Source organism: Brachionichthys hirsutus, chromosome 14, assembly GCF_040956055.1.
Source record: "Brachionichthys hirsutus isolate HB-005 chromosome 14, CSIRO-AGI_Bhir_v1, whole genome shotgun sequence".
NCBI lineage: Eukaryota > Metazoa > Chordata > Actinopteri > Lophiiformes > Brachionichthyidae > Brachionichthys > Brachionichthys hirsutus.
Window position 1 is genome coordinate 12,510,443 of NC_090910.1, and position 27,157 is coordinate 12,537,599.

Genomic DNA, 27,157 nt, shown 5'->3' on the forward strand with positions numbered 1-27,157 from the left:
CTGTTTTTAATATCGGGAACTTTTGTCGCTTCCCGTTGACCTCCTGACGTCCTTAAAGGTCGCCCGACATTCAGAGTTGTGCAAAGCTCGTTTCTGATTGGCCGTGCTGCTTCATCAGTCCTCCTCCTTCTCCTCCTGCCTGGGAGATCATCCTCAGCTTCTCCCTATTGGAGTACTTCCTGTCTGATGTCACATGATGCGATGATGTCATCTCGGCCGATTCAAAGGACTCCGCCTCTGCATGTACCAGTTTGCTGTAACCCGTCATACTACAAGTGGCCGGGAGGCTCCGCCTCCTGCAGGGCGGCGGCAGGGTGGATGAGGATGAGGAGAGGAGGTGAGACAGGGAGGACAGTGACTGGTGAGAAGGGCTGAGGGAGGAGGAGGACAGGAGGAGCAGCGCTTGCGAGCCTTCTGGTGCCTCCCTGTGGAGACTGGAAAAGCTGCAGCGTCTAACTGGGGGTGGAGTGGAAGAGCTCAGAGGAGTCGGTAGACATGCATTCCCGTCCTCCTCCTCCTCCTCCTGGCTGGGACTTCTCCTCTCCGTCCAACGCTCCTCCGCTCCCCCTGTAGCCCAGTCCATTCCACCACGAGCAGAATGCCTCCTGCGAGGAGCAGGCAGCCGCTGGCGGCGCAGAGGTAATGTGCAGTAGCTGAGCGCCTCCTTTTGTAAGGAGCTCCAGCACGTTGAGAGGTCTGGGGGGGTGAAGCTGGGGAGGAGGGAGAGGCTGTGGGAGGATGAGCGGGGAGGCGGAGCTTCTGGCTCTTGGTAGATACTGAACACTGTTTCTCTTCCTTCTCCTTCATCACCTCCTCCTCGTCCTCCTCCACTGATGCCAGGCAGTAGTTGCCGAGACAGCAGCCCGACTCCTGCCTCTACTCCTCCTCCTCCTCCTCCTCCTCCTCCTCCCTCCCTCCTGCTCATCAGTGATGCAGGGTATGCCCTGGGTTTGGTCTCCAGGCTCTTTGACTGGACATAGTTAACAAGTCCGCTGAGCGGATTGGCTGAGGAGCGAGGCCCGGAGGCGCCGTTGGCTTTGTGGAGGCCGTGGAGGTCGATGACGGTGGAGTAAATGTCCCGGAGGTTGATGACTTTGGTCTTCTTGTCACGGTTCTCGTGCAGGACGGCGTTTGCACATATGAAGAGGAAAATCCCGATGCCCATTGTGAGAGGGCCGAAGACCTTCAGCCTGTCAGAGTACAGATACCTGAAGAGACACGAGGACAGCCAATCGTACCTCCAACCGCAGGGACACCAAACACACACCCTAAAGCCAAGGGGCCCCTTTCTAGCTCTTTAAAGAACCTACAGGACATTCCGAACCTTTCAAATGACCATTAGAACCTCAAGCAGGATTACGGAACCTCGTAAAGGACTACTAGAGACTATAAAGATAATACTGGCTTAGAGTTAGGGAACCTCTTGAACACGTACTCCTAAAGGACCAACAGAACCTCCTAAAAGATGCGCAACAGCCAGTCGCCAAAACAGCAGCAGAGAAATGTATTCAAGATCACTCAAACCTCTCAAAAGATCAAAGGACATTTGGACATTCCGAAACTTACCTTCAAAGTTGAGTGAAGTGTCCTAATTGACAGCTGGAAACATCAAGAGACTAATATGCCCTCCTGGAGGAGCACGACTACCCAACGACTACCCAAAGTACTGCACGACTACCCAACGACTACCCAACGACTACCCAAAGTACTGCACGACTACCCAAAGTACTGCTTCCAAATCAATACCCAAACCTTCTGCAGGTCCGCTTCACCTAAAGGACAACTACAAGTAACAACTAGGCGACCTAAAGGACCTGCCCTAGTCCCTAGTCCCTAGTCCATTGCAACCTCCTACAAAAACCGCCTGAGGCGATTACATTGACCAAGGTCTGACACGACTTTAGTTACCTGTCCAGGAAATGCTTCAGAAAGCCGTGTGGAGGCGGCTGAGCCGTCCGGTTGACAGTTTCTGTCTGGTTAAATCCATCAGCTCCTCCTCCTCCTCCTCCTCCTCCTCCTTCACCTCCCCCTCTGTCACCTTCTTCGTTTCCTTCCTGCCTTTCTCCTCCCTGGACCGAGTCAGAGAAAAGTCGCGGCGTGTTGGACTAAGTCTAAAATGTTTTGTTTGATGATCGTGTCTCGTCCGGTCCCTGTCCGGGTCTCACCTGAGCGTCAGCAGGTACCAGCGCTGAGCTGCGGGAGGACTTGGAGGCCATGGTGGCGCCCTCCTTTGGCTGCGGGGGGAGGAGCAGTCCCTCTCGAGGCCAGTAGCCCAGCGCCGCCATCCCCAACCCCACCAGCAGGACCAAGATGCCGAACGCTGCCACCAACCCCGACACGGAAACCAGGTTCAGCTTCCCCTTCACGACCACCACCTCACTCCTCCTGAGGGCGCAGGAAGTGACATCATCAGGCACTGGGAGGTGACAGGGCCCCCGGAGGTCAGACCGCGTTACCTCTTCTTCTTGCTCTTCCTCTTTTGAGTGCGCGCTTTGGACCTCAGCGAGTCCTGTCGCCGAGCATTGATCCGCAGGAGGCCACCGGTCGCGATCATCACCCTCCAATCAGATTAGGGCGCAGCAGGCTATGCCCCGCCCCCCGCCACCTCACTAGGACTCAGTCACCAACTTCCTGTACGAGAGAAAGGGAGATAATTGGAGGTAGAAAGATCGGGTTTCTGTTATCGCCTGTAAAATGAGAGACCCAGACCTTCGTCAATAAACGTATTGATTTGCTTAAAGACTGTGTGTGTGTGTGTGTGCGTGTGTGTGTGCGCGTCCTCTGACGACCTGCGGTTACCAATGTGACCTCAGATCTGTGAGTGAAACAGGTTTCCCAGCATGCACTGCAGATCTTCTTGGATTCTAATCAGTCAATATCAATACTGACACATACAGAATACGCTGATCAATAGAGATCAATAGAGATCAATAGAGATACGAATGTATACAAACACATTGATATCAATATATTAGAAACATCATCAGTAAAGATCAATACTGAAAAACACTGATCAATGCATGCAGATATCATTAATACTGATCAATCCTACTTATTGCTATTACATTCTGATCAATAGTAATCAATGCTGTTAACCCGATACGACCCAGGCGCTGTGTTGATCAGTACTATTCTGAGTATTAATCCGCGCCAACAAAGCTGATCAATAATGATTGATTCATTTATTATAACAGAGCTCTAGCTATCATGAACAAGACGTGACAGAATACATAACACTGATCAGTATTGATCCGTATCTCAGTATTGATGAGCAATGATGAAAGAGGAAGAGGAAGAGGAAGAGCAGAGCAGCGATCGATTCTGTTCATCGCTAATCAATGAAAATAGAACGTGCTCCTTCTCACCGACGGAGCTCCGGGCAGCTGCTCCTCTTTACTCCTCATCTTCATCACGATCTCCTCTTCCTGCCGCTCTGATGGTTCCTCCTCTTCCTCCCCTTTGAATCTGTCCTCCTTTCTTCGTCTCCCCGTGTCCCCCCTCCCCTCTCCTCGTTCTGCAGTGATGTCGGGAGTAAATGGTTCTCCTCCTCCGACAGAGAGAGAGGGGGGGGGAGCGGGGGGAGGAGGGGAGAGAGAGAGAGAGAGAGCGCGGTTCCTCTCACTGAAAACTGCACCACACCTGTCTGTCTTTTTACACCTGTCTGTCTGTCTGTCTGTCTTCGCCTGCCTTCCACGCCTCTGATGGCCGGACGGCTCTGATGCAGCAGCTACGGCGTCTCAGCAGGGACAAACTTCCTTAGAGAATACTTCAGACAGACGGCGTCTCCTAGCAACAACAGCATCACCAGACAGACAGACAGACTTCTTCTTCCTTCAGTTTGTTTCATTTTCATCACCTCGCCATAGATGAAGACGAGGATGAAGATGAACAGCAGGTAGAACCACCTGAGCAGCATAGAAGCTGTCCAACGAGGAGGAGCCAGAGACACGTCAGCTGACAGAGGGAGCCAATCAATGAGCAGAACCCAGAAGAGGTCGGAACCTTTATTCATCTCACTGACAAAAGCTCAAAAACACGGACAGCGTCCAGAGGACAGAGGACAGAGTGCCGTCCTCCCAGCAGCCAGAGCGTCCAGAGGACAAAGCGCTGTCCTCTGGACGCTGTCCTCTGTCCTCCCAGCACCACAACAACAACAAAAGAACCCAAACATCAGCACACGGCTACAAACATTACAATAGGTCAGACCTGAGGGAGCAGTGACATCACTGGGAGGAGGAGCCAAAGTGGACTTCCTGGTTGGTTTGAGTTGCAGCAGAAATACAAATATATACTTTTAAATAGAATCAATAGATACTCTATCGAGAATAAAACTATAAATATAAACTCTTTTATTTCAAAGCCGACGAAATAAGTGACTCCCGTCTTAAACCATCCAATCACAGCAAAGGAGGCGGGACTTTTAGATGATGTCACTATTCGGCTTTAAGGAACGCCTTCCCGACTCGGGAAGAGAACCTTCATCCAACGAAAGTCCAAAGAGTTCGATCCTGAGAGGCACAAAGACAATGCGGTGAAAATGACATCATCACAGTGGAGGCGGAGCCACAGTGTGATGTCACTCACCGTCACCTATTCCAGTCATGCGGTGTTTATTCATGAACGCTTACACATTCTAAGATAATGAAACTTAAATAAGAAAGAGCAAACTGCTCTTTTTGTTACCACAATTTTAAATAAAACTTTATTGTAAATGAATGATTTTCTAGTTTTTCACTACACGTATAAACTTGTACTTTGGATGTCATGATTCTAAAAAGGCTTTGGGATCTTTTGCAATCATAAATTTGACTTTTTTTTTTTTTTTTTTACATATTTTCACGTAATCTATTTTTTCCTCAGTGAATTAAATATGGCTTTCTACATTTCCTTTTTATTCTTTACATTGGACATAAATAAATGGACTTTGTTTAACTGGAGCTGGGACTGAAACCAACATCATGCGAGATGTTCTGTGCCCGTTTTCGTCCAATCAGCTCGTAGCAGCCGTGATTTAAGGTTATGTTGGTGTTTGTCGGGGTCATGTGATCGTGTGATCATGTGATCGTGTTCACGCCGTTCTCACGCCCATAATTTAGCATGTGCCGATTCTGATTCTGTTGCATCATAGGCTCCGCCCACTCACAGGTGTACGCTGCCGGTAACGCGGCTCCAGTGTTTGTCTTTGTTTGCTTCGTCCAACATGTCGTCACGACAACCTGCTGACACAAACACCTGAGAATCTGCCGGCCGATTGGATGGACAATGGACACTCAGAGGGGGCGGGGCTTGCTGAAGTGTCTCTTGATAAGTTCAGTCATGAATTGCAGGTGTCGGCGTCGTTTTCGGCATGTGACTCGCTCCCATCCTCTGCCTCTGATTGGCTCCCGTCCTCAGCAGGCGATTGGTTTCTATCCCGAGCGTGTGATTGGCTCCCGTCCTCGGCGTGTTTGAACATCAGGATGGAGTTGTAGATTTTGAGGGCGGGGCCGAGTTTGACTGACATGATCCTCACAATGTCCTGCTGGGTGAGGAGCAGGAAGGCCCGCCCATCTATTTGCTGAACAGACAAAAGAGAGCTGTGAGGGCGGAGCAAGGTGGGTGTGATGTCACACATAAGCAGCAGCTGATTGGCCGGCTCACCTCCTCTCTGAACTGTTTGGCCTGATCCACGCAGCCGGGGAGAGACTCGACGAAGTCCGACACCTGCCGGGAGACGGAGACGGGTCAGACCGGGTCGGACCGGGACTGAGACGGGTCAGACCGGGCCGGACCGGGCCGGAGACGGGTCGGAGACGGGTCGGACCGGGACGGAGACGGGCCGGACCGGGCCGGAGACGGGTCGGACCGGGACTGAGACGGGTCAGACCGGGTCAGACCGGGCCGGAGACGGGTCGGACCGGGACGGAGACGGGTCGGACCGGGCCGGAGACCGGTCGTACCGACCTGCTGGACGCTCCACAGCCGGACGGCCTCGGCCTGGACGCCGGCGACGCCCGGCAGCAGCTTCCGGTGCTGCTCCCAGCAGAGCGACAGGTCGCGGCCGGGCTGCGGCGACATGGCGGACAGGAAGACCGACTGGTGGAGGGCGGCCTGCAGGCTGGACTCTCCTGCTGCTGGACGGACAGACAGGTCAGAGGCCACGCCTTCACAAACACAGCGTCTCATTGGCTAGTCCAGAGAGGGGGGGGGGGCATTTAAATCTTCTGATCTTTCATTGATATTCTGGCAAATAAACAGAACTAAGAGCTTCAGAACCTGGTCCACCAGAACCTGGACCACCAGAACCTGGTCCACCAGAACCTGGCCCACCAGAACCTGGATTCAAGCAGAGATCTTTAAAATGTGACGACTCGCCACGTGATCAGAGTCTGCTGATCAATCAGCTGATCAGAAAGAGTCCGCTAGTCCCTCAGCAGCAAAAACGCAGAGCACAACCAACACAGCGGTTTCCACGGAAACAGCCACTTCATCTGCCTGCTGTTTCCATGGAAACCCACGGTAGACAGGGAGAGGGAGTTGCTTCGTCTCCCGCGTTTCCTGAACGCATCACTGACGACGTCTCTTCAGATTCATTCTGATCCCCGACCTTTGACCTCTAACTACAACAGCAACAAGTTTGCAAGCTGAAGCTAACGGCTATCCCAGAGCTAACAGCTGACAAACGCCAAGAGGAAGCGTCGAGTAGGACACAACGGACTCTACCTGGACTGATGCCTCTGAGGTGAAGCTCCTCCTCTTCCTCCTCCTCTTTCACACGGAGGAATTTGGTTGGCTGGGACAATCTGCGCGGGTGAAAAAGAAGAAACCGATCTTTTAGCACGCCGACGCTCGTGAATAGCATGTTAGCATGTGTTGGAGGCAATTACCCACAATTCATAGGGTTGTAAGAGTAAACAGAGTTTTAGAGAATAAATAGAAGCTGAACTATCGGTTGTAATTTATTTAAACGTCTCCGCTTCCTCTTCTGTCATCGTGTTTGTGTGTTATATAATCCAGGTTTATATAACCGCCACAGAACACACACACACACACACACACACACACACACACACACACACACCCCGTGAGCCTGTCGTCCTGTCTGAGGAGCAGAGAGGGAGACGGGTCGGGACCCGGCGAGGTCACCGGGACCAGCCTGATAACGAGCCAATCAGAGTCACCCATCTCACCTGTCGGTCAGTCTCCTCTTTCCCAGAGGAAGCATCAGAGTCTCGTCTCCGGGCTCCGTCTTCACCTCAACGCTGGCACTGTTCAGCAGACAGACAGGTAGAGAGAGAGACAGGTGCAGGGAGAGGTAGACGGGTCCAAGGCAGAAAGGTAGAAAGGTCGAGAGGCAAACAGACAGGTAAACGTCATAAATAAACTTCAAGGGTGATGAATGCACGTGAGGAACAGCACCCCCTGCTGGTGGTGTTAAAATAACAAGAATAAACTGAACCCAAACCCTAAAAAGATGAATGAATGTCTGCTTTAAATAAACAAAGAAACAAAAACAAAGAGGAGTGAGCAACAGGCTACCTGTCTGACTGGTTGCCATGGTAATATATGGTGACAGGTACAAGGGTGATGACTCTCTCTCCTCCCAGCCTATCAGGAAGCACCACCTCCTTGCGCATATTAATGTCTGAGTAGGGACAGCCGAAGGCACTGTGAGAGAATTGACATGAGGGTGACTCAGCAAAAAGAGACACGACTCAGCAAAAAGAGACGACTCAGCAAATAGAGACACGACTCAGCAAATAGAGACGACTCAGCAAATAGAGACACGACTCCGCAAAAAGAGACACGACTCAGCAAATAGACACGACTCCGCAAAAAGAGACACGACTCAGCAAATAGAGACACGACTCAGCAAAAAGAGACACGACTCAGCAAAAAGAGACACGACTCAGCAAAAATAGAGAAACGACTCAGCAAAAATAGAGAAACGACTCAGCAAAAAGAAGCATGACTCCGCAGCAAAAAAAAATGGCTAAAGGCTAATTCATTCTATGATCCGGATGCGTCCATCAGCGAATCCACATTAACGTTGATAGAAATTAATCCACCAGAGGGCAGTGAAGAGTCAAAATGTTCAACCACAACCAAAATGGCGAGGTGGGACGTCCCTAATAAACACAGTGGATGGCGTTCTGTTATTGATGGTTAGTTATGCAAGAACAGAACTGAAACCCAACACCCAGCCCGGTCAGAACCCGCCCGCTGCCACAGCTCTATGTTTCAATGACTCAGCATTTACCTGTGGTGTCCGGTGTATTTGGCTCCTTTGATGTGTCCGACTCCTCTGCAGCCCGGAGTAGGACACACACCCTGAGAGGGGGAGGAGACGGGGGAGGAGCCTGTCTCACACACAAACACACAGACGGAACACAATAGTTCAATGACAAGTAATGCTACTGCTAACGTATATCCGTCTCACCCGCCTGCCTGTCTGTCTCTATGTTACCTGTCTGTCTGACATTTGTCACTCTGACCTGGGGGCGGTTCCAGTGGGTGTCCTGTGCGTTGACACCAGCCGACAGGATGAAGGTCACAGAGGTCGCTGTCACACCAGACATCAAACTGCTGCGACCATCCGTCATAATGAATCTGTGGGACACACCTGGTTACATCATCACGTCAGCGATGACATCACGCATCTACGCACACAGACAGGTACGCCGTACCTTCACCATGTAGTCTTCTATATCCGTCACCGTGGCAACACGGATCAACATGGGATTCCTCCGATCAACCGCTTCCAGTTTCTGGTTCACCTGGAAACCGTGCGGAGCTCTCTGATTGGACAGAAGCAAAAAGCCACCATTAATGATCAGGTCAGTGATTGGACCCGGCAGTCACGGCTCCGCCCCTTCTCTACCTCCTCCTATGCTTCCCTTCTACCTTCTCTCTGTCTCATCCTCATCTCCTTTTCTATTCCTTTATTTCCATTTCTGCCTCCTCATCTTCTCTTCCACCTCCTTTCCTCTCCTCTTTCCATCTTCCTCCCTTCCCTCCCTTCCCTCCCTCCCTCACCAGTGTGAAGGCTGAACTGGGAGCGGCGGGAGAGCCCGTCTCTTGCAGGTATTCCGCCCACAGGAAGTTCTCTGGGTTGGGATGACCTGAAACAGAGAGGTACCAACGTGAAGCAGGACTCAGAATACAGAGTACTACAGAGTACTACAGTGTAGTACAGGGTATATATGAGATTACCCTGAGGAGCAGTCAGAGGCCGTCCCTGTCCTTCACACCAGCCCACAGGATGAATGTATGGACTGCTGCCGTCACACCTGATCGATCAATACAAGCATCAATACCTCATCACAATAACAATCAATCAATCACTATCACACATAAAAAGGTAGTCGGAAACGCATACACTGAAACGTCATTAAAACCGTTAGCGCTCCACCTGCTGGCCAACAATAAAACTGCTAGTTACCTGAAATACTCTGCTCCTGTTAACATCTACTAGTACTGTTGCTATGGTTACGGCCTCTCACCAGTAATCATACGTGTCGTCCCAGTTGTCAAAGTGAACCAGGAAGTGGTCATCGATGACATCAGTGACGGAGGCGACGCAAACAAGTCCGGGATGCTTCCTGTCGACGGCCTCCAGCTTCATCCCCACCGTGAACCTGCAGCCCTGAGACAGACAGGTGAGCAGACAGGTGAGCAGACAGGTGAGCAGACAGACAGGTTTATACTGACTGTAACGTGACAGGTGAGCAGACAGACAGGTATATACTGACTGTAACGTGACAGGTGAGCAGACAGACAGGTTTATACTGACTGTAATGTGACAGGTGAGCAGACAGACAGGTATATACTGACTGTAACGTGACAGGTGAGCAGACAGACAGGTTTATACTGACTGTAACGTGACAGGTGAGCAGACAGACAGGTATATACTGACTGTAACGTGACAGGTGAGCAGACAGACAGGTTTATACTGACTGTAACGTGACAGGTGAGCAGACAGACAGGTTTATACTGACTGTAACGTGACAGGTGAGCAGACAGACAGGTATATACTGACTGTAACGTGACGGGTGAGCAGACAGACAGGTATATACTGACTGTAACGTGACAGGTGAGCAGACAGACAGGTCTATACTGACTGTAACGTGACAGGTGAGCAGACAGACAGGTATATACTGACTGTAATGTGACAGGTGAGCAGACAGACAGGTTTATACTGACTGTAATGTGACAGGTGAGCAGACAGACAGGTTTATACTGACTGTAACGTGACAGGTGAGCAGACAGACAGGTTTATACTGACTGTAATGTGACAGGTGAGCAGACAGACAGGTTTATACTGACTGTAACGTGACAGGTGAGCAGACAGACAGGTTTATACTGACTGTAACGTGACAGGTAAGCAGACAGACAGGTTTATACTGACTGTAACGTGACAGGTGAGCAGACAGACAGGTATATACTGACTGTAACGTGACAGGTGAGCAGACAGACAGGTTTATACTGACTGTAACGTGACAGGTGAGCAGACAGACAGGTATATACTGACTGTAACGTGACAGGTGAGCAGACAGACAGGTATATACTGACTGTAACGTGACAGGTGAGCAGACAGACAGGTTTATACTGACTGTAACGTGACAGGTGAGCAGACAGACAGGTATATACTGACTGCAGTGCGACAGGTGAAGAGGGTCGGTGGAGCAGCGTGAGAGCCAGAGGACTCGAGGTAGAGCGACCAATCAAAATCTGTTTCGCTGCAACCTGTGGGGAGAAAGGACAGGTAGAGTGATGTCACCCGTGTCAGGTGGTCAGGTCTGAGAAGGCGGGCCTCCTGCACTCACCTTTCGGTGGGTGGAGCTTGTGGTTGTTTTCTTTACACCAGCCCACTGGTCTGATGTCAGCTGAGTCAGCGTTTACCCAGAAGTCATAGCACTCTGAGTAGCCATCGATATGGAGACGGACCCGACAGCCAATCACCTGACAGGGAGAGACAGGTGACTCACCTGACCAATGTCAGACAGGTATGACTGTGCTAGCATGTCATTGTGCTACCTCAGCAACATTCAGCACGCAGAACATGGAGGGGTGCAGGGGGTCGACGCCCTCCAGCTTCATCCCCACTTTGAAAGCAGTTCTCCTACTGGGAAACGTCTGGGACTGACAGACAGGTGAGAGAGAGACAGGTGAGCGAGAGAGACAGGTGAGAGAGAGAGACAGGTGTATACTGACTGTAACACGACAGGTGAGAGAGAGACAGGTGTATACTGACTAACACGATAGAATCCTCCAATCAGATGCAGTTACACGCAGCTGATGCTGATTGGTTGACCCCCCCCCATGTAGTTTTACTTGTGTAGCGTAAACCAGTGAACCTTGAACCAGAACATTCAAATATCTCCCAGTTAACGCGTGTCCTGACCAGTTCTCCCAGTACGCGCTTGTGTTTTACCTGCGTAAACAGAGACAGGTGTGCAGCTTCGGCTTTCTGTTCATTCAGGTACTGCTGCCAGGACCAGGACCGCCTCTTCACGCTCACTGGACACAGCGACACTGGGTTAGCTTAGCACGCTGCCGCTCTCTCAAGAACCGCGGAACATATTCAAGAACCTCCTCGGGGACCAGAAGGAGCTCCCAGTCAGTGACCTGGGAGTCCGGAACCTCCTCGGGGGACCAGAAGGAGCTCCCAGTCAGTGACCTGGGAGTCCGGAACCTCCTCGGGGACCAGGAGGAGCTCCCAGTCAGTGATCTGGGAGTCTGGAACCTCCTCGGGGGACCAGGAGGAGCTCCCAGTCAGTGATCTGGGAGTCTGGAACCTCCTCGGGGACCAGGAGGAGCTCCCAGTCAGTGATCTGGGAGTCAGGAACCTCCTCGGGGGACCAGGAGGAGCTCCCAGTCAGTGATCTGGGAGTCTGGAACCTCCTCGGGGACCAGGATGCTTGAAGATGTTCTCCGTACCGTGGCTGCTGCTGGCTTTGTTTTTCATCTTCTGTTCTTCTTTCTTGGTTCTTTTTTCTTACGGAACAGGAAATAAAGACGACGGCCTGGAGGAGTAGAACACACACACACACACACACGCGCACACACACACACACACACACACACACACACACGGTTCGCTCATTTATTTCTGGATGACTATAAAATAAAGAAAACAGGAAGGCTTCAAAGTTTGCTCATGTGTGCCCAGCTGGTGGCGCTATAGAGCACTGAGTGTATAAACATCAGAGACGAAACAGCACAAAACAAAAGTTTGGTTTGGATGACTTTGAGTGACGTCATCAACCTGGTTTGGTGCTTCTCAGCCAATAAACATGCGATAACAATCAGTTAGAAGCACTCATCATCATCATCTTCATCATTATCATTATCATGGCAGGAAACGGCTCCATTAAAACACACGCGCGCGCACACACAAACAGGAAATCTACACACCTTCCTTCAGAATAAAGGTCAGCTTCTTAAAGTCGTCTGAATCTACGTTCTCAGCTGTAGTTCTGTTTCCTGCGTTATTTGTTACCTTATAACGGGAGTAAAGCTAAAAACAAATATTGAAGAAAAGGACTGAACTTTGAATTTGTTGACTCGAGTGAGTCAACACTGAACCTTTATTTTGAAGGCGAGAGCGGAAGTAACCGAGATGTCGGCTGGAATCAGGAAACAACAAACAGTCACGAAACCGGCGGTGATCCGCGGCTCTCCTGCGACCTTTGGGCTGCTGTGAGCGGCTTCAACAGGAACAGAGAGCCGCTGAGGGGAACCGGAGACCCGTACGGGAGCGGACCGAGGGGCCGGTACCGGTACCGACCGTCAGAGAGACACTCACCCGCCGCTGATGATGATCCGCCTGCTGACAGCGACACAACACGGAAATAATGAAGTGTGGAGTCCCCTGCGCATGCGCGAAAAAGAGAGAGCGAGAGAGAGAGAGAATTTCAAATGAGCAAAATAAAATTATTTCAGTTTGAAAATATTCTGCCTCATTTTCACATTTAATACTAAAGCATCCAGAAATTACCCTCCATCCATCCATCCGTCCGTCCATCCATCCATCCGTCCATCATCCATCTGTCCGTCCATCATACATCCGTCCGTCCATCTACAGCTGCTTTATCCTGCTTGCTGGTCTCAGGTGTTGGAGTCCATTCCAGCTGGCGAGAGGCGAGGTACACCCTGGACGTGTCGCCACACACAGACAGACTACACCCTGGACGTGTCGCCACACACAGACAGACTACACCCTGGACGTGTCACCACACACAGACAGACTACACCCTGGACGTGTCACCACACACAGACAGACTACACCCTGGACGTGTCGCCACACACAGACAGACTACACCCTGGACGTGTCACCACACACAGACAGACTACACACAGACAGACTACACCCTGGACGTGTCGCCACACACAGACAGACTACACCCTGGACGTGTCGCCACACACAGACAGACTACACCCTGGACGTGTCGCCACACACAGACAGACTACACCCTGGACGTGTCACCACACACAGACAGACTACACCCTGGACGTGTCACCACACACAGACAGACTACACCCTGGACGTGTCGCCACACACAGACAGACTACACCCTGGACGTGTCACCACACACAGACAGACTACACACAGACAGACTACACCCTGGACGTGTCGCCACACACAGACAGACTACACCCTGGACGTGTCGCCACACACAGACAGACTACACCCTGGACGTGTCGCCACACACAGACAGACTACACCCTGGACGTGTCGCCACACACAGACAGACTACACCCTGGACGTGTCGCCACACACAGACAGACAGCCACTCATTACACAGTAACCGATTCTCCTAAATTGTTTCTGTATTTGGGAGAAGAAGGAGAACCCGGAGAGAACATACAAAGTCCACAGAGGATCCCAGCTTGGTACCGCCTCGCTGTATTTTATATTAATATATTACTATCATCCATAGTATTATTTTAATAATACAAGTAACTAATAGACTGGAAATGAGCTAGCCCATGAGCTATGCTAGCATTTGTCCTGTCTTTATGTTATCAATTTTTATTTGCCGTCACTATGTATGCTAACCCAGGCTGAAAGCTAGGCCGACACATTCCCTTTGTAATGAGCTAGGCTAACATGAGCTAGGCTAACAGTTTCAACCTGCTTCCGGTGTTAATGCTAAGCTAGGCTAAAGTGTCCAACCTTTGTGCTAAGCTAGGCAGCTTAAACTAGCCACAGCTCCTCTCGGCTGCCGGACTTCGTTGACGTTTAGTTAACAGTTTTAATCATCTTTCAGACTTTATGCTAAGCTACGCTAACAGGTGATGGATTCCTGTCTGAAGGACAAACAGCTGATGGAGGGCTCCTCCAACACTCCCAGTCTGAGTTGGTGTCCAGCTGCTGGTCTAAACTGGGAGCCCCAGCACCTCCTCTCGGTCTGTGGCTCCTCCTACCACACACACGCACGCACACACACACGCACGCCCACACACACACACACACACACACACACACTCTGTGCCTCCATACAGATGACAGCAGCCAGACCGATCGGAGGTGAGCTCGTTTCTTCTCCTCACGTCTGTATTGATCGCTGATACCGCCGCGCTAAACATTGATAACTCTGAACTCATAAAACTGATCAGGAGAGAGAGAGGGCGGCCGAGAGAGATAGAGAGACAATGGGGAGATGGATACAGGATGAAAGCGTGAGAAGAACGATGGCGTCTTTAGCTGCTAACGATTTTAGCCATCGCTGGCGAATCGGAATCGATTTTCATCATCAATGGATGAATCCCGTTTTAACACGATCGGACAGACGGTTTACCGTAATCTGATGTTCAGTCGCTGATTGATCCGATTAGTCTGCAGCTGTGGAGCCGATCGGCATGATGCTGATCCTTATTGATAATCTCCGATGTGCGGCTCGAAGACATTTCTGTTCAGATACATTTACAAAATAAATAAACAATGACAGTTGTGGGAAAGCTGATCAGAAATCAATCAATCAGACAAATGATCGTTCTGATAAACAGCCATCAGAGGCCAGACAGGAGGGTTCTGTGTTCTTCACATCTAGAAGGTTCCACACAAAGTCCAGGGTCACGCGGTGAAACAGTCCAGGTTCACACACTGAAACAGTCCAGGTTCACGCGGTGAAACAGTCCAGGGTCACACGGTGAAACAGTCCAGGTTCACGCGGTGAAACAGTCCAGGTTCACACGGTGAAACAGTCCAGGTTCACGCGGTGAAACAGTCCAGGTTCACGTGGTGAAACAGTCCAGGGTCACACACTGAAACAGTCCAGGTTCACGCGGTGAAACAGTCCAGGGTCACACACTGAAACAGTCCAGGTTCACACACTGAAACAGTCCAGCTCGTGGCGGGTTAAACAGGAACCTGGCGTGACCCCGCAGCGGTCCGTGTGGTTTCAGGAGATTTAACTGCAACAGGAATAACCAGGTCAGATTACCGCCTGAGGACCTGAGTGAAAACACTTATCTCTGACGCTCTGATTGGCCGCCGCATCCATTTCCTCCTAATGGACGCACGGAAGCAGCTAGCGCTAGCCGGTGCACCCCACTCTGTCTTCCCCGGGGAAACAAAACCATTACAGGTTGTGATCAATACAGTGGAAGAGGCTGACTTCCTCGACACGAGTCAACACACATTATCAGTGTTTGATGTGTGAGCTAAGCTCCGCCCCTCCAGCAACCACAAGCGCCGAAAACGAGCGTCTCATTGAGCCGTCACACCTTCAATGAACTCTCAATGAAACGTTAAACGTGATACAGAAATATGATGCTGCCATTTTAGACTTAAAGTTAAAACTTTATTGTACAAGTTACTTTGTTTTGATGGTTTCAACTAAATAAAGCTTTGAAATTGAAGTCAAGTAAAATTAGGCTAAAGAAATGAACAAACGGAAACTTGTAAAATGTAAGTTTAGATAAATCACGTTGAAAAATGAATGAATACGTTAAAGTCTATCAAATAAAATAAGAGTTTTGTTGTATTTAATCGTTGGCAGACCGGATCCATTCCTCTGATCCCTGTCGGATGCTCTGATTGGCTGACAGGTTAACCGGATATATAACTATCTATGTTCTATTTTCTGTCTCCAAGATGTTGTCGTCTCCGCCTCCTACCTCTCCTCCCACCTCCTCCTCTCCTCCTCCACCACCTCAGACAGTAACCTCCGACCGCCGCCGTATCGCCATGGAAACCTACTGGAGAGAAGTTCAAAGCATTGAGGAGGAGAAGGAAGGAGAGGAAGAAGAAGATGAGGAAGACGAGAGGAAGAGCATCGACGGTAGGTCAGGCTGACCGCAGAGCGAGACGTCGTCTCTGACTCATCCTGTCCATCCTTGCTTACCTGTAGAGGTGGAGCTGGAGGAGGCGTGGCTCACGGAGGCGGGGTTATCCTCCCTGGTGATGGGCTCCTCTTCGGAGGAGGCGTCGCCACCGGCGGCCGAGGCCCTGCTGTCCACGTTGACACGGCAACAAGTCGCTACAGTGAGGAAGAGGCTGGACAACTACAACGAGACGCTGAAGACCAGGAACAGGCAGCCAATCAGAGACGTGCGGGACGTCTTCACTGAGGTGGGAAACACACACCCTTCAAAGTAAAAGTTCTGAAGCTGAGAGGAAACGGGGGCCGTGTGTCGGACTGGATGGAAACGCTCTCCCGTACTCTCTATCACCTTTCCAGCCCGACGATGACTCAGCAGATCAATGCCCCGCCCCTCCTGCTCACCCTGCCGAGTCACCACCGCGTCGGTACCCCAGCACGACCAAAACCATCCGACGAAACGCTCACAGAGGTGCCCGACGGTCCTCCTGCCTGTCTGCCTGTCTGTCCCTTTGTTCTGTCTGTCTGTCTGTCCCTTTGTTCTGTCTGTCTGTCTGCCTGTCTGTCCCTTTGTTCTGTCTGTCTGTCTGTCCCTTTGTTCTGCCTGTGTGTCTGCCTGTCTGTCTGTCCCTTTGTTCTGTCTGTCTGCCTGCCTGTCTGTCTGTTCTGTCCACTAGTGCTTTCTTTAAGTTGTTCTGAGAAGTTCTGGACATTAAAGCAGGTTCTAGCGGTTCTGATCTTTGGGCCTTTGTCCTGTCGGGGGTTCTAGCGGTTCTGTTGTGGTGATCCTTTGTTCTTTTTGGTTCTTCTTCTGCGTCTCCAGTTCGACCAACTCTTCCAGCGTTTCTATTTGAGGACGGACTTCCTGAACACCCGCCGTCCCCCACAAACACACACTCCCCCACAAACACACACTCCCCCACAAACACACACTCCCCCACAAACACACACTCCCCCACAAACACACACTCTCCCACAAACACACACTCCCCCACAAACACACACTCCCCCACAAACACACACTCCCCCACAAACACACACTCCCCCACAAACACACACTCTCCCACAAACACACACTCCCCCACAAACACACACTCCCCCACAAACACACACTCCCCCACAAACACACACTCCCCCACAAACACACACTCCCCCCCACTCAGTCATTCCAGACGAGCCGATTGGCTGCTGCGGGACTCTCCGTACTCGGAGGGCGTGGCTGAGCACAAACGGGGCGGGACTTGTTGGGACTGCCAAAGTTTCTATGGCGGTGAAAATGGCGACTTGCCGGTGGGTCTGATTCTGAATCTAAGGATTCCTCTTTTTTAAATTAAAAAGCAGATGTTTGAACATTCTGTGTGTGTGTGTGTGCGTGTGCGTGCGTGCAGTTTGTACCTGTCTCACCCTCTCAGGGTCTCACCTGGGCGGATGACCTGTCGTTACGTGACCTCATCCGCGTGGGGTTCATCTCGCACATCGAGCTCTCCACCTTCCTGGTCACTCTGGGCGTTCAAACCAAACGCACCCGTCTGCCGCGCTGCAGGACGCGCGGTGCGTTCCAGTTTCTCCAGTTCCAAATGCTAATGCTAACCGCTAGCTGCCAGACGATTTAACGGAACCGCGTCTCCCCGTCGTCCAGCAGACAGCGGCGTGTTCGGCGTCCCCCTCGAGCTGCTGCTGGAGAACGACAGGAAAAGGTTCCCAGGAGTCAGAGTTCCTGTCGTCTTCCAGAAGGTGAAGGATCCATTTCTACCTCCAAGGAGGTTCTGGTTCCGGTTCTGGTTCTGGTTCTGTTTGTCTGTTTGTCAGCAGGACTACAGAAAAACTGCTGGATGGATCCGGATAAATAAAAACCTGAGGATGGGTTCTGGTCTAATTTAAGCCCATTAAATTCTGAGAGCGATCCGGATCCAGAAACATCTGGATTTTCCCATTTACTTATAAATGGCGGCTTAAAGCCGAACGGGCCGTTGAACGAGATTCGCTTCCTGCTGAACATTCCTCCGCTGTAGCGCGCGGTTAGCACGACGCTAGCAGCTGCGTTGAAGCTTAAGTAGGGTCAGACGCCGGCGGGCGTGGTGAATCCCTGCTGTGGATCTGATCTGGGGTCAGGTAAACCGGAGAAGCTGTTTTGTTTGGTGTAAATGTTAAACCTTGTGCGTCTGTTTGTGTAGCTGTTGTGTATCTTAGAGAGCAGCCTGCACACCGAAGGGATTCTCAGAGTCCCCGGATCGGCGGCTCGCCTGAAGGTAACACACACACTTACACCTCGGGGATCTCACGGCCTTCACCAGTGGGCGGAGTCTGACGAGCTGTCTGTCTGCACCTTTAGTACCTCCGCAGGGAGCTGGACAGTTGTCGTGGCGGGTTCGACTGGCCGGCGGTGAGACAGGTGGACGCCTCGGGTCTGCTGAAGCTCTTCATCCGAGAGCTGCCGACGCCCCTGCTGACACACACACACCTGTCCACCTACCGCGCCGTGCTGGGTACACGCACACACGCACACACACGCACACACACACACACACACACACACACGCACACACACACACACACACCTGTCCACCTACCGCGCCGTGCTGGGTACACGCACACACGCACACACACGCACACACACACACACACACACACACACACACACACCTGTCCACCTACCGCGCCGTGCTGGGTACACGCACACACGCACACACACGCACACGCACACACACACACACACACACACACACACACACCTGTCCACCTACCGCGCCGTACTGGGTACACGCACACACACACACGCACACACACACACGCACACACACACACACACACCTGTCCACCTACCGCGCCGTGCTGGGTACACGCACACACACACACACACGCACACGCACGCGCACACACACACGCACACACACAATGAAAGCCCTATAGTTTTCCCACAGTCCCTAAAGGCAGCTTCCTGATGGGGGCGTGTCCATACCGCAGCATCGATGAAGACGCAGCGACGCCCTCTGACGGATGGACACTAAGCCCCGCCTTTTTGTGCAGGTGTCTCGTCTGTCGTCCACCAGGTGCAGGCGCTGCAGCTGCTGTCGCTGCTGCTCCCTGAAGCTAACAGAGAAACCCTGAGCGTAAGGCCACACCCACAACTCAATCAGCCAATCACAACGCCTCGCATTCAGGTGTAACAGCGATCAATCGATTGATCGCTGAACAGGCTCTGCTGGTCTTCCTGCGTAAAGTGGTCTCTCATCAGGACCAGAACAGGATGTCTCTGTGGAACGTCTCCATGGTGATGGCGCCCAACCTGTTCTCCTTCCACCGCCGCCCTAAACGCTCCGTCGCCCGGCAGCGGGAGGAGATGGAGGAGGCGGTGGGCGGAGCTCACCTGGTCCGGCTGATGATCACCCACCAGGACCTGCTGTGGACCGTAAGCCAGAGGACACGACACACCTGCTCAGCGTCAGGCACGCCCACACCTGAGCTGTCTGCCAACCACTTCCTGTTTTGGTCGGAAGGTCCCCAGCTTCCTGTTGTCTCAGGTGAGACACATGAACCAGGCGTCCAATCAGAAGCTGTTCCGCCTGACCAAGACGAAAAGACTGCTGCTGAGGAGGAAGAACGACAAGAACCAGGTGAGAGAACCAGGTAGAACCGAGTCCAGAAAGCCAGGATAGGGAACCAGGTAGAACCGAGTCCAGTAAGCCAGGATAGGGAACCAGGTAGAACCGAGTCCAGTAAGCCAGGATAGGGAACCAGGTAGAACCGAGTCCAGAAAGCCAGGATAGGGAACCAGGTAGAACCGAGTCCAGTAAGCCAGGATAGGGAACCAGGTAGAACCGAGTCCAGAAAGCCAGGATAGGGAACCCGTACCTGCTGACCACTCCTGTTTGTCCAGGAGTGTATTTGTTGTTATTTACCTCGGTGATGACCTCACCTGTGATGACCTCACCTGTGTGGGTCCAGATCACGGAGCTGTGTGAAGGTGTGATCAGGGTTCACGCCCCTCTGCACACCAAGGTCTCCATGGCGATACAGCTGGACGGACAGACGAGGGCCAGAGACGTCACGGCCCGGTTTGAACGTGACAACAGGTGAGTTCTGTTTAAAGCCATGAAGGTGAGCGAGACCGGATCGATTGATCGGTTATCGATTGATGTCTCTGCAGTCCGGTCCAGCGTCTGTATGAAGTGGGAGGGAACATCAGTGAGTGTGACCCCGCCCCTTTCGTCGTTTTAACCCTTTAAAGCGCCGGCAGGTATTAACACCTGTCTCTCTCTCAGGTGAGCGCCGCCTCCATCCCGACTGCGTGCTATTGGACGTCTATCGAGTGAATCCTCGCTGTGATTGGCTGATCAAACCCTGACCTGCCTCGGTGTCGCTTTACACACAGCAAAGATTCCCTTTGCTCGGGCTGCAGGACGCCTTCCACACAGCAAGGGGGCGGTACTGTTCACCTGAGGCGGCGGCGGACCCCGAACAGGTGTCTGCATGAGGAGCTCACTGGGGGGGGGGGAGGTGCACCCGGCAGCAATTAGCAGCTAGCAACAGTTAGCATCCACGTCACGAACAGTTGCCGAGCTCCGCCCCTTTTATCGGGCGCCATCGCTGTCGGCTCGGAGGCGGAGCCACAGATGAAGAACGCTTCAGAACTCACTCAGAATTTATTAAACCTGCTCTTTACATGAAATAAACTGGTAGGAATGTTCGGCCTCGTCTTCGTCTTCGTCGCCGGTTCAGCGCCGCTGGGTCCGTCCTGGGTTCTGACAGGAACCCGATGCGGTTCTGACAGGAACCCGATGCTGCAGCTCTGCTCATTAAACTGAACAGAACGAGTTCTATTTACATCACAACGCCTCAGAACCGGCAGAACTCCACGCCGACCGGTGGCCCCGCCCACAGGCCGCCAACCAACCAGAGGGGAGCGAGGCGGTCACACGGACAGACGTCTGAAGTCGTCATCAGCTGATCGCTGAGGTCATCGGTTCAAGTTCAGGAAAACCGTCGACAAACACGGAACGTCTTTAAGTTCATCAAAATAAAAAAGAATAACGTGATAAAAAAATGCAACAGCAGCTGGTCCGGTCCAGGAAGCAGCTGGTCCGGTCCAGGAAGCAGCTGATCCGGTCCAGGTAGCAGCCGATCCGGTCCAGGAAGCAGCCGGTCCGGTCCAGGTAGCAGCTGATCCGGTCCAGGAAGCAGCCGATCCGGTCCAGGTAGCAGCCGATCCGGTCCAGGTATCAGCTGACCCGGTCCAGGAAGCAGCTGGTCCGGTCCAGGTAGCAGCCGATCCGGTCCAGGTATCAGCTGACCCGGTCCAGGAAGCAGCCGGTCCGGTCCAGGTAGCAGCTGGTCCGGTCCAGGTAGCAGCCGATCCGGTCCAGGTATCAGCTGACCCGGTCCAGGAAGCAGCTGGTCCGGTCCAGGAAGCAGCCGATCCGGTCCAGGTAGCAGCCGATCCGGTCCAGGTAGCAGCCGATCCGGTCCAGGTATCAGCTGACCCGGTCCAGGAAGCAGCCGATCCGGTCCAGGAAGCAGCCGATCCGGTCCAGGAAGCAGCCGATCCGGTCCAGGTATCAGCTGACCCGGTCCGGGTGTTAGGAGCAGCTCATGCCCTCCAGATGTTGCTCCTCGGCCGCCATGGCCGCCGCCTGCAGCGCCTCGGCGTCGCTCTGCAGCGGGTTCAGCTGCTTCCTGTCGCTGTGCATGTTGTTCTCATGACGCTTCAGGTCCGACGCCTGAAAGCACAGACGGACCTGAACTCACCGCGGGACAGTAGCAGGAATAGTATTAAGAGTACTACGAGTAGTAGTAGTAGAAATAGTAATAGTATTAATAGTACTATGAGTTGTAATAATAGTAGTACTAATATAATAGCAGTCGTAATAATAGCAGTACTAATATAATAGCAGTAGTAATAGCAGTAGTACTAATATAATAGCAGTAGTAATAATAGCAGTACTAGTATCAGCAGTACCTTGGCGAAGGCCTTGGTGCAGGATGGACAGACAAATGGTTTCTCTCCTCTGTGTCTCCTCTCGTGATCCTTCAGGTGAGACTTGTGTTTAAAAGCCTGAGACAAAGACAGACGGGTGAGACAGACAGACGGGTGAGACAGACAGACGGGTGAGACCGACAGATGGGTGAGACCAACAGACGGGTGAGACAGACAGACGGGTGAAACAGACAGACGGGTGAGACAGACAGACGGGTGAGACAGACAGACGGGTGAGACCGACAGACGGGTGAGACAGACAGACGGGTGAAACAGACAGACGGGTGAGACAGACAGACAGGTGTGACAGACAGACGGGTGAGACCGACAGACGGGTGAGACAGACAGACGGGTGAGACAGACAGACGGGTGAGACCGACAGACGGGTGAGACCGACAGATGGGTGAGACCAACAGACGGGTGAGACAGACAGACGGGTGAGAGACAGACAGGTGAGACAGACAGACAGGCGAGACAGACAGACGGGTGAGACAGACAGACAGGTGTGACAGACAGACGGGTGAGACCGACAGATGGGTGAGACAGACAGACGGGTGAGACAGACAGACGGGTGAGACCGACAGACGGGTGAGACAGACAGGTGAAACCGACAGACAGACGGGTGAAACAGACAGACGGGTGAGACAGACAGACAGGTGAGACAGACGGGTGAGACCGACAGACGGGTGAGACAGACGGGTGAGAAAGACAGACGGGTGAGAGACAGACGGGTGAGGCAGACAGACGGGTGAGAGACAGACGGGTGAGACAGACAGACGGGTGAGACAGACGGGTGAGACAGACAGACGGGTGACAGACAGACGGGTGAGACAGACAGACGGGTGAGACAGACGGGTGAGACAGACAGACAGACGGGTGAGACAGACAGACGGGTGAGACAGACAGACGGGTGACAGACAGACGGGTGAGACAGACGGGTGAGACACAGACGGGTGAGACACAGACGGGTGAGACAGACGGGTGAGACAGACAGACGGGTGAGACAGACAGACGGGTGAAGTCACCTTGTCACACATCTGGCAGGCAAACGGTCTCTCGTTACTGTGTACTCGCTCGTGTTTTTTCAGGTCTGGAGCACGAATGAACGATTTCCCACAAACGTCACACCTGTACGGTTTGTAGCCCGTGTGGATCTTCAGGTGTTCTAAAATACACAGGTGAGGGCGGAGCCAAAAATGTTACCGCACAATGAAGATGACCGACGTAACGTCCATCATTGACTCTGTTCTTTATCTGGTGAGCAGCAGCCAGGTGAGCACACCTGAGCACAGGTGAGAGCTGGAGAGCGGTCATACCTTTCAGGTGAGCGTGTGTGGTGAAGGCTTTGGTGCAGACCTCACAGGCAAAGGGGCGCTCTGCAGAATGAAGCTTCTCATGCTTCCTGAACAGAAGGAGCAGGGGGGGGTCAGGTGTGTGGGGGTCAGGTGTGTGGGGGGTCAGGTGTGTGGGGTCAGGTGAGCTGCCCGTACCTGAGCCTGCTCTCATCCAGGAAGCTCTTCCCACACACCTGGCAGGCGAGCTGCTCCCGGTGTCCGTACAGCAGGTACTCAAACTTCATGTCGGTCGTCGCCGTCGTCCAGCCGGGCGGCTGCTCGTCCTTCACCTCGCCGATGCCGTCGGCGAACGCCAGCGTCTGGGTGGCGTGATGCTCCGCCCCCAGCTCTTTTGGCTCCATCTCTGCCACCACATTCTGGTCGTAGCAGGTCACCTAGAGGTCAGACGGGCGTGGTCACGCCCCTGCAGGTACCTGTGTGCGTGTGCGTGTGTGCGTGTACCTTGTGGACGTCCTCATTGGTCAGTTCTTTCAGGATCGCTTCCTGGACTCGCAGCGCCGCGCTGGGAGACTTATCAAGCTCCTGATTGGCCGACCCATCGACAAGCTCGTGAGCGTTCGGCGTGACGTCATGCTCCCCGAGTGCCTGCGAGCAGAACGCCGATGAAAGCCGGGGTGACATTGATCGGCGATCGGCATCGATCGGGGATCGTACCTCCGCGTCGGCGCCCAGCTGAGCCTCCGGCGGCAGCGCCATCTTCACGATGTCGAACGGGAACTTCTCTTTGTCCTCCGATGGCGAGACGCGTTTCTGAGGACACACGGAGACGAAAGGACAGGGGGAGGGGCATTACCTGTCCGTCTAACAGGTGAACAAAAAAAGGGGGAGGAGCCCAGATGGTTTAAACAAATGTTTACTTTCCCCTGGATGTAATAAAAAGTAATCAAGTTACTCTGCTCTCACACTGGACTGGTGGACCCCGAAGGGTCACCTGTACCTGCATCACATGACCTCATAGCAACCCCGCCCGGCGCTACCTGCGAGCAGAGCTTGTCCAGGAAGCGGATTCCCAGGATCTGGCCCGATGACATCATCAGGTTGACGTCCCTCTTCTTCACGGAGATCTTCGCCGTGTACATGTAGCTCAGCACCTCCTCGAAGATGTCCGAGCGGATGAAGTCGATCTCGATCACGGACGAGTTGTCCACCTGGCAGGCGGGGGGGCGACGACAGGTGTTCAGGCGGCGGCGCGGGGGTGGGCGGGGCCTTTCTAGCGCGCGCTCGGCGGTACCTCGTGCTTTTTGAACAGCTTCTTGAAGTAGTTGGAGCAGGCGGCGAGCACGCAGCGGTGGGCGCGGAACTTCACGTCTTCGACCACCACGGCGATGTCGCAGTGCTCGCCCTCCAGCCGCTGCTCGTTCAGCAGCCGCAGGAAGATGCTCCGGTGCTCGTCGTCCACGTACTTCACCGTCTCCGCCATCGGGAAACAGGCCGGCGTCGCCAGGGAAACAGGCCGGCGTCGCCAGGGAAACAGGCCGGCGTCGCCAGGGAAACAGGCGGAAAGGTCTGTGGAAACAGGCCGAGAAACGTGGCTTTTCATCAGCAGCCATTAAAAACATGGAGGGTCCAGAACTACTAGTTAAGAGTTATCCCTCCCAGAGTATAGTACTGTGTAGTAGTACTGTGCAGTAGTACTGTGCAGTAGTACTGTGCAGTAGTACTGTGCAGTAGTACTGTGTAGTACTGTGTAGTAGTACTGTGCAGTAGTACTGTGCAGTGGTACTGTGCAGTAGTACTGTGTAGTACTGTGTAGTAGTACTGTGCAGTAGTACTGTGCAGTAGTACTGTGTAGTACTGTGTAGTAGTACTGTGCAGTAGTACTGTGCAGTAGTACTGTGTAGTAGTACTGTGCAGTAGTACTGTGTAGTAGTACTGTGCAGTAGTACTGTGCTGCAGTACTGTGCAGTACTGTGCAGTAGTACTGTGCAGTAGTACTGTGTAGTACTGTGTAGTAGTACTGTGCAGTACTGTGCAGTAGTACTGTGCAGTAGTACGGTGTAGTAGTACTGTGTAGTACCCGCGGTAGCAAACCTGCCGTGATCCCCAGTCCGTCAGAAGTGAACTGGTCAGACTGGGACCAGATCACGTGACCTGCCGGCTGCGCGAGGCCGCCTGTTCACACCCCCCCCCCCCCGCCCCGCCCTCCTCCATCTGTGCCCGCTGATCCCAGTCGTTCATGTACCCCTACTGCCGCGGACACGCGCACGCGAGCGCGCTTCAGCCGAGGGGACCGGCAGCGGGCGGGCTAGCTGCTAGCTGCTAGCTGCTAGCGTCGGGCTTTGTTATTGTTGTTATTTACCTGTAAATATCGGTAAACATTCACGAGCCGGTCTTGAACCGGATCCCGGGACGTTTACGGCGCAGAACTCCTCCGCGGACCGGGACTGTAGCCGGTTGCGGTGCGAGGCTAGCGGCTAGGATGCTAACTTAAAGTTAATTTGACCTCACATCGACACCGGACTGGACTATTAACGTGTGAACCCGGTACCGGCGGCGGCGGACTTGCCCTCCGGGTGGTCGCTGTGTCGGTCTGAGGCTAACGTTAGCCTCTAGGACGCGTGAGAGCTAATATGCTAATTAGCTCTAACAACAAACATCACCGATAAAGGATGAACCGGCTTTCCGGTGGGAACGGAGCCGTCCGGTGTTAGCACGGGTCTGGACTGAGGGTTGGTACCGGGCATGCAGCTTCCCGGTGTGGAACCGGAGCGCTACGGTTCATGTTTTGGGTGAAACTCGGTGTTTTGGGGTTTTTTAATGGCGGATAATCTGGCCTGAAGCGCGATCGAAAAATGGCGGTGAAACGGTGACGATCCTCCGCGCGGAGTTCCTCCGGTAAACGTGATGACCGACAAGCTGGCTGGCCGGTGAGCGAGCCCGCCGCGCCGCCGTACCCGGGACCGGCGCACAGGCACGCGGGCGGCGGCGGCGCGGCGGCGGGGCCGCGGCCTCGGTTACATGAACGAGACCGGGCTCGAGCGGCCATGAACGAGCCGAGCGCGCGCAGCCATCCCCGCGGACGCGGCGGCCGCGCAGGCGAGCGCCGAGCCGCGGGAGCGGGTCCTTACCGTCGCAGCGGCCCGGTGCGGGTGCGTTCCTCCGCGTGTCAGCGCACCGGGAGCCTGTAAACAGTGTCCGGTTGTTGTTGTTGTTGACGAGGACGAGCACAGGGCGGGAGGCCGCGCGTTGCGTCAGCACGCACACAATGCAGGGGCACGCAGGCAGCGGGCCAAGGAGCGATACCTCCGACGCATGCGCGCTCAGCGGCGAGGAGAACCCCTCCAGCCGCGGGCACGGCCCGTGACGTCACAGCGACCCACATCTGTAGGATGTTGATCAACCCGAACCCAAACCAGCTGATCGAGTCAATTAATTATTAAATAACGCGAAGCCTGAACCGGAAATGAACCTTTATTTCGAATTAAGGTCGGTTTTAGTTCCTTTTTATTTGATTTAAATATGCAGAAGCAATTATCCGTCATCGGTTTATAAAAAGTACACAAGACAAACTAATGGGGAGG

The 27,157-nt window shown here is 53.2% G+C and overlaps 4 protein-coding genes across 4 annotated transcripts; 1 reads left to right on the forward strand and 3 right to left on the reverse strand.

Annotated features, from left to right (window-relative positions):
• Positions 1 to 70: 70 nt before the first annotated feature.
• tmem200ca (transmembrane protein 200C, genome duplicate a) lies at positions 71 to 2,554 on the reverse strand. Its single transcript, XM_068748298.1, has 4 exons — positions 2,457 to 2,554; positions 2,166 to 2,385; positions 1,909 to 2,069; positions 71 to 1,208 (listed from the first exon to the last, which is right to left on the reverse strand). Exons 1-4 carry the CDS (start codon positions 2,552 to 2,554, stop codon positions 71 to 73), a joined length of 1,617 nt encoding a protein of 538 aa, XP_068604399.1.
• Positions 2,555 to 3,991: 1,437 nt separating this feature from the next.
• LOC137903635 (lethal(3)malignant brain tumor-like protein 4) lies at positions 3,992 to 11,947 on the reverse strand. The gene is made up of 17 exons (XM_068747763.1): positions 11,920 to 11,947; positions 11,414 to 11,499; positions 11,017 to 11,121; positions 10,806 to 10,941; positions 10,634 to 10,725; positions 9,483 to 9,625; positions 9,193 to 9,269; positions 9,016 to 9,101; positions 8,667 to 8,777; positions 8,460 to 8,589; positions 8,240 to 8,339; positions 7,519 to 7,647; positions 7,170 to 7,247; positions 6,703 to 6,782; positions 5,944 to 6,107; positions 5,641 to 5,703; positions 3,992 to 5,557 (listed from the first exon to the last, which is right to left on the reverse strand). The coding sequence occupies exons 1-17, from the start codon at positions 11,945 to 11,947 to the stop codon at positions 5,315 to 5,317; spliced, it is 1,851 nt and encodes a 616-aa protein (XP_068603864.1). The 3' UTR covers positions 3,992 to 5,314.
• Positions 11,948 to 16,081: 4,134 nt separating this feature from the next.
• arhgap28 (Rho GTPase activating protein 28) lies at positions 16,082 to 20,652 on the forward strand. The gene is made up of 15 exons (XM_068748299.1): positions 16,082 to 16,268; positions 16,338 to 16,558; positions 16,668 to 16,779; positions 17,131 to 17,217; positions 17,464 to 17,597; positions 17,696 to 17,858; positions 17,950 to 18,041; positions 18,482 to 18,556; positions 18,640 to 18,793; positions 19,335 to 19,417; positions 19,504 to 19,716; positions 19,805 to 19,921; positions 20,253 to 20,380; positions 20,455 to 20,492; positions 20,570 to 20,652. The coding sequence occupies exons 1-15, from the start codon at positions 16,082 to 16,084 to the stop codon at positions 20,650 to 20,652; spliced, it is 1,887 nt and encodes a 628-aa protein (XP_068604400.1).
• A 1,071-nt stretch (positions 20,653 to 21,723) lies between these two features.
• On the reverse strand, positions 21,724 to 25,083 carry zbtb14 (zinc finger and BTB domain containing 14). Its single transcript, XM_068748007.1, has 9 exons — positions 24,868 to 25,083; positions 24,614 to 24,784; positions 24,291 to 24,386; positions 24,078 to 24,221; positions 23,772 to 24,010; positions 23,598 to 23,683; positions 23,307 to 23,446; positions 22,264 to 22,359; positions 21,724 to 22,024 (listed from the first exon to the last, which is right to left on the reverse strand). Exons 1-9 carry the CDS (start codon positions 25,054 to 25,056, stop codon positions 21,884 to 21,886), a joined length of 1,302 nt encoding a protein of 433 aa, XP_068604108.1. The 5' UTR covers positions 25,057 to 25,083; the 3' UTR covers positions 21,724 to 21,883.
• Positions 25,084 to 27,157: the final 2,074 nt, after the last annotated feature.

Excerpts from the sequence above, each read along its gene's own strand:
- LOC137903635 (XM_068747763.1), bottom strand. The coding sequence starts at position 11,947 with ATGAAAAACAAAGCCAGCAGCAGCCACG. Across the intron at positions 11,500-11,919 it reads CAAAGCCAGCAGCAGCCACG|TGAGCGTGAAGAGGCGGTCC; the intron begins GTACGGAGAACA and ends CGCTGTGTCCAG. Across the intron at positions 5,558-5,640 it reads CCAAACAGTTCAGAGAGGAG|CAAATAGATGGGCGGGCCTT; the intron begins GTGAGCCGGCCA and ends TTGTCTGTTCAG.
- tmem200ca (XM_068748298.1), bottom strand. The coding sequence starts at position 2,554 with ATGATCGCGACCGGTGGCCTCCTGCGGATCAATGCTCGGCGACAGGAC. Across the intron at positions 2,386-2,456 it reads AGGAAGAGCAAGAAGAAGAG|GAGGAGTGAGGTGGTGGTCG; the intron begins GTAACGCGGTCT and ends CTGCGCCCTCAG. Across the intron at positions 2,070-2,165 it reads TGGTACCTGCTGACGCTCAG|GGAGGAGAAAGGCAGGAAGG; the intron begins GTGAGACCCGGA and ends GACTCGGTCCAG.
- zbtb14 (XM_068748007.1), bottom strand. The coding sequence starts at position 25,056 with ATGGCGGAGACGGTGAAGTACGTGGACGACGAGCACCGGAGCATCTTC. Across the intron at positions 23,447-23,597 it reads CACACACGCTCACCTGAAAG|AACACCTGAAGATCCACACG; the intron begins GTATGACCGCTC and ends TGTGTATTTTAG. Across the intron at positions 22,025-22,263 it reads GCACCAAGGCCTTCGCCAAG|GCGTCGGACCTGAAGCGTCA; the intron begins GTACTGCTGATA and ends CTGTGCTTTCAG.
- arhgap28 (XM_068748299.1), top strand. The coding sequence starts at position 16,082 with ATGTTGTCGTCTCCGCCTCCTACCTCTCCTCCCACCTCCTCCTCTCCT. Across the intron at positions 16,269-16,337 it reads CGAGAGGAAGAGCATCGACG|AGGTGGAGCTGGAGGAGGCG; the intron begins GTAGGTCAGGCT and ends GCTTACCTGTAG. Across the intron at positions 18,042-18,481 it reads TTCCTGTCGTCTTCCAGAAG|CTGTTGTGTATCTTAGAGAG; the intron begins GTGAAGGATCCA and ends CTGTTTGTGTAG.